The 6,000-nt window shown below is 49.3% G+C and overlaps 1 protein-coding gene across 2 annotated transcripts in view; it reads right to left on the bottom strand.

Moving 5' to 3' along the window:
• Nucleotides 1-1,063: 1,063 nt before the first annotated feature.
• Nucleotides 1,064-6,000, bottom strand: part of LOC142761710 (homeobox protein engrailed-1-B-like) — a 92,237-nt gene continuing 87,300 nt past the window's right edge. For both annotated transcript variants that reach the window (XM_075885150.1, XM_075885151.1), the window contains one exon: nt 1,064-3,305. In XM_075885150.1, coding sequence (XP_075741265.1) covers nt 2,980-3,305 — 326 coding nt within the window. In that variant the 3' untranslated portion in view covers nt 1,064-2,979. The remainder of the gene's footprint in view (nt 3,306-6,000) is intronic.

Raw genomic sequence — 6,000 nt, 5'->3', positions numbered from 1 at the left:
ATGTTGCTGTTTTTTGGATATCAGTGCAAAACACAAGCGTTCCGGTTCGCTGCACCCTTCTGTGTCGTCGACAGGAAGTCGGACTTTTATAGTGGCAGGTAACAAATTGTTTTTCGGGTCAATGCTTGTGCGTATTGTTTAATCATGGGATAGGCATGCGTATACATTTTGAATTGTACGCCATATGTTTTGCTTTAGAGTAATTAAATATCCTCAAATATTGCGATTTCAAGAAACGTTTTTGGTTAGGTTTATTGTCACGAAAGCACTTTTCACTCTCGTTTTTATTTGGATTCTTCAAAATGTATTCAACAGATGTGGTTGTTGAATTTTAATGTTTAATTATAATAACGTCAGAGGGCCGTCGACATTTCGCATTGTGAGATATACGTATTGCTACATAATAATCAATGTCAGCTACCTCTTTGCATTCTTTGCTTTTAGGTCAGATAAAAGCTGTTATTTTTCTTGATTTTTTTCCCGGAACTTATTTCCGATTACGCTAATGATGTTTCAAACGAATGCGATTGTTGCTTTAACCACTCTAAAATATATCTGTGATTTTGTGATTTGTTCTATTTGTATTTGTTATATTCTTCATCTCCATGCCACTGCATAGCAATATGAAGCCTTGAAGCTTGTGCAGGTGAACTGAAATTTGCTTAAAGACGTCATATACAGACATCCCTTACACATTAGTTTTTTTTTCTGCAATGTATTTTGGTCGGAGTTTTCGCATTCCTCCAGTTTATATCCCATGCAGCGAATTAGTCTTCCGCCAAAACGTTCACCTTTGATTCTTACAGAGCTTGTGTCGCTGCAGCTTCACGTGGAATACGACGGTCGAAAATGTTCTTCCGTTTGTTTTTATCCATCATCTTCCCTTTTTAAATGTTTCTTTGTCTCGCGTCTTTACTGCAGTGTAGAATGTGGTTTATATTGTGTTGCGATGCATGTGGTCAGTGCAACAACCATCTGCACGCGGCTGCGCCCAACTTCACTGAACGATACTGCGTCCAGCACGTCACGTACACGATTGGACTCAGGGACACACGACAGGCCATTGAGAAGTGTAGGATGTGTATTTCTCCTATAGCGTTCGTGAGATATAAGAGAATGTCCTTGCCGCCAGTGCGAGGACCGCGGAGGAGAAAGAACAGCAAGAGGCACCTATGTACAGAAAAGACAGAAAAGGAGAGCGAGAGACCGCCAACGGGACGGCGATCATCTTTTGCACGAACGAGTCTTTTTTTTTCTTTTTTGAGTATCTGTACAGGTGACTATGTCAACACACGCGCACACATACATGCGCCGCAGCGCCAAGGAGTTCGTAGGTCAACGCGCACCACTGTTTGTCGCCGTTCTTGGGGGCCGCACTGTGTGGGGGGGGTCACCAGTTTTTTTTTTCCGAACGTCCAGCAATCCAGGACTGCACGTAGCTAGCGAGAGGCGAGAAGCAGGGGTGACGACCAGCAAAAGTGCGCGTCGTACTTCTGGTGCATTTGGTCTCTTGCACGGCGTGCGTCAGCACCAGGAGGACAGCCAAGAAACACGACCGATGTTGCGTTCGGGGATCGACGAAAATCCGATGTCCGGGCATCGTTGCAACCAGCGAGGTCTTGGACACAACCAAGTCCCACTTTTCTGCGCTGTCTCGTGCATTTAGCTGGACTTGCGCTGGTGGACCGCACCGCCATAGGTTATCACGGCCGAGAGGATTTGTCTTGAACACAACAAAGTCTCATTTTTCTGCGTTATCTTGTGCATTCAGCTGGACGATGGACTTGCGCTGGTGGACCGCACCGCCAGAGGTTATCACGGCCGAAAGGATTTGTGTTGAACACAACAAAGTCCCATTTTTCTGCGTTGTCTCGTGCCTTCAGCTGGACGATGGACTTGCGCTGGTGGACCGCACCGCCAGAGGTTATCACGGCCGGAAGGATTTGTCTGGAGTGCAGTTGTGAATCAGGCGGGGTGCGATCTTCTCTTGCAAGACAGTAATGGTGGAAGCTATGTTTCGCTGCAGGCCACAGTGGAAGAGCTTATAAAGCCATTGCAAGTACAACTCTGTCGTGTTGGTGCGCATATACCTCTGCGTACAAGTGATCTTCTAACCGCTGCGAACTATACACGTTGGTGCAAATTTCTGCAAGGCGCTCGCAGAGCGCTTCAGCAAAGCCGTGTATATCCATTTGGCTTTCACATCGAAGGCGTCGAGCGACGTATAACTGCAGAGCGTTGTTGAAAGCATTCTCCGCAGGCGCCGAAGATTTGGACGCCGTTCATCGGGATTTCGCGAGCTCGCGTCGCGAGCTCAAATTACGGGCGGACGCGATTCGGCCGTGCTTTTGCATCTGGTGCGTGTACTCCGCGAACGACTGTTTTCTATCCGCAAGACATAATTGTGCCTGAATTTTACCACGCTTTTATGTGAACCGCGGGAGTTCTTGCTTGGAAGGAGCCGGGGTTAATGACAAGCGAGATTTGTAACGATTTGTAACGCCTGGTTGGGGCTCCTGGAAATGTGTGGACACATTCAACAGGAAGGATATATACATTAGCAAACCACGTGCATTCGGCCGTTTGTACTCGTTAATTTCTATAGTACTTGTTAATTTAAAAATCAGGGCTTGTACCCAAGCGTTTACGCACCTGCCCTGTTTTCCGGCATATTGACAATTATTAATACAGAAGACCAACTGAATCGTATTTGGGGCGATAAGTAATTTGACCACGCAACCATCCTTGAATTTCTATTCTGCCCGTTTTCAGACTTATATAGGCGTACAGCCTTAGGGGGAAAGATCGCACAAAGCTTCAAGGCGGACTCTTCAGTGTGTACTTGACTATTGCACTAAATCGCGCACACAGCTTAAAGTATGCGCTTGCACCCCGCACCAGTTGCCACGAGCACGACCGAAACGCGTCAATACGTCGTGGGCGACCCTTGGTCCCAGCGGCGGCGACGCGGGCTCAGTGTCACGAGGAGGAGTCGTCGTCGCCGGTGCCGCCCTGCTGCGACGAGGTCGAGTGGTTGTACAGGCCTTGCGCCATGAGCTGGAGGGCGAGCGGGTTCCGCTGTCCCGAGGCCTTCTTGATCTTGGCTCGCTTGTTCTGGAACCAGATCTTGATCTGCGACTCGTTGAGGCGCAGCTCGCGCGCCAGGTCCTGGCGGCGCTTCTCGGTCAGGTAGCGGTTCTCCTGGAACTCCTGCTTCAGGCGCGCCAGCTGGTCGGCCGTGAATGCGGTGCGCGGCCGCTTCTCTTCCTTCTTCTCGCGCTTCTTCATGCGACGGGACCGGGGACCTGCGCACACAGCAAGAGACACGTCACACGTTGTTGTCGACACATCGGCAACTTGCATGAGCAACATTCAAGTGAAGGAACCTGATCTGCCATCATTCCGAATGGGCGAGGACATGAGAGGGATTGGTATACACCAGCAAGATGTAACATTTTTATGTTTTGTAGAGATCGTTTTATACGTGAATACATAATCCAGCGCACACTGTATAACACAATACTCATGCGCTCTGGCCATTGCTATCACTCCCACAAACTGCACAAGCTTTGTGCCTCGGTTTTCATATTAAGCGATAAAGTGCCCCGCAGAGAGCGCAAGTTTGAGAAGTAGTGAATAAGTACGACCAAGTAAGTGCTCGAGGAGGTTACAGATCAACATTCGGAAGGGGCTCAAGGACATTTATTCAAGTGTCCCGAGGCCAAGCTGACGAAAATACGAGCTGTCGGCAGTGGGCAGAGTATTCATTCACGAAATGAAATGAATGAATGCATGCTCTTGAGCGCGTATTCTGAAAACCAAGCGGCAGGCTAAACCGAAACCCAACCATTTCGAAGAAGTAGTGATAAAAAAATAGTATAGTGCCGAAAACATGTTGCGAGGAAATCAACACTTTTAATGACGACTGCCAAAGCAAGTGCAAGTATAAGGTCCACTAACGGTGTTCAAATATAAAGACCGTCATACCGCGTGCAACATTGCATACGGGCGTGATTACACTTGGTGCAACGTTTCGCCAGCCCATCTCACTTATTCTATATGGCACTATCTCATTACGAAATACACGCTATACGGAGGACCAGGAAGACAGGATTTTCGCGGCGTGTATAACGCACTGTCTTCTCTAATTCGCATTCTTTGTGTTACGTTTCATGCGATTAATAGGCGTTGGCCTCACCCTGTGGTAACGTCCCCGACCACTGGCCAACTGTATACTCACCCAAGAGCATCTGCGGGCTATCATCACGCCCCCCCCCCCCTCCTCCGAAATCGCAAAAGCGCCCCCACAGCACGCGCGCGCCTGGGGCGGACGTGTTCCGAACCGTCGCCCTACGGCGCACCCCGCGCGTCATCGAATCGGCGATGCGTGATGCGCAGTCCAGGGTGGCGGCTGTTGCCCATTATCGGCTCGTTTTCCCCAAATCCTGGGCTCGCGGCGATAAGCGCGGATCCCCGCGGCGTCTTTCCCACGGGTGGGCCCCCTACTCTCCCCTCCCCTCGCCAGTTCGTCTGCTCCGATCGAGCGGTTACTTCTCCCACCGCTAGCGTCGGGAGGCGCGACGGTGTCGACCGGAGAGCCAGCGTGAGCTCCGACGGCGTCGGAGTCTTTACCGCTCGGAGAGACGCGTCGTAAATCGTCGACACCCCGCGCGTAAACGTCACTTCCTTTCTTCGTACTCGCCGGGAAGCGTGTTCGAGGTATGACGTGTGGTTCCGGAGTCCGCGACAATTACCGGCGAGAACACGGCATTTATGCGGGTTGAAGCCGCGTTATGTCGGCGTTCGTTCGTAGTACTGTGCATTTATGCTGGTCCCTTGGTCCTTATTGCTTGGTTTCACTGCATTACCTCGGTGCTCTACAGTTAAATGCTGCCGCCAGCAGCATAGCCAGAAATATTTTTCGGAAGCCGGTTCAGCCATACGTTATCTATGTCCGTGTCTTTGCATGTGTGCGTGTATAAATGAAAAATGAATCCGCAAGCAAAACTTAATATAATGTTCGGGGGGGGGGGGGGAAGAACTAGCAACCACCACGTTATTGACGATGTTAATGCTGCAACGTTCTCAATCAACAAATGCAAAGGGTATGAAGTGGAAGTCTACTGAACACGACTTTCTCGTTCCTCTTCAATATCCGCCTTAACCGGATCTGTCACAAGCGCTTCGGGGTTGCAATTGCTTCGGGCGAAGCAATCGGTTCATTGGATGACGCTGATCTGCGGCCACACGCCGCAAATCGACCGCTTGCAAAAAAGAAAGAAAGAAGAAAAAGAGATCATGATACCATATATAAAAGAAAAATAATAAAAAAGCCGCTCGCGCGCTAGAACTTCTTTCTTGCTGTTAATGCAGCTTTACCGCAAAACATTCCGGTCATGAACTCACGGTAAAGCCAACTTTAGGTCAGTGCACGGGCAGCTTGTGGGAACTTTCTTCAGCATTCTCACTTCCTTCGTTCTTAAACGAATGTTACAGGGAACGTTCAAAACACATTCCGCCGAACCTTCCCCCCGCCCACCGTTTATATTGAGTTTCCCGTTATTTGCCTGTCAAACAAACATAAGTAAATGGGGAGGTTAAAGACCGCATACGGCGCTGGTCACACAATGTAATAACCGGGTTAATTTGAAGAAGACTCTGCGATATTGCAGAACGACACCGTTATTCCGTGAGTTCTGTGCTTTAAAGTGACCGTGTTCTCTCGAACACGCATCCGTCCGGGATATTGGAGTGGGACCCGCCTGACAGTTGCTAGTCCCGTATAATTTTATTCGCTCGTGCATGTATGGTGTCCGTACACGCTTGGCTTTGTGAAAAAACTAATTGCGGGGCAAACAGCTGTCTAGCAATTACTACAGTCGTTGGCTGGTGATGAAGTATGCAAATTGTTTTCGGTATACGCGCTGCTTACTCGACTGAGTCGGCACAGAACGTTTGCTGAAATTAGACAGAAATAGCCGGGAATGGCCTTTGAGGGAC

The sequence above is a fragment of the Rhipicephalus microplus genome, unplaced genomic scaffold, assembly GCF_043290135.1.
Source record: "Rhipicephalus microplus isolate Deutch F79 unplaced genomic scaffold, USDA_Rmic scaffold_74, whole genome shotgun sequence".
NCBI classification, from domain to species: domain Eukaryota; kingdom Metazoa; phylum Arthropoda; class Arachnida; order Ixodida; family Ixodidae; genus Rhipicephalus; species Rhipicephalus microplus.
This window is presented reverse-complemented; position numbering and strand designations above follow the sequence as displayed.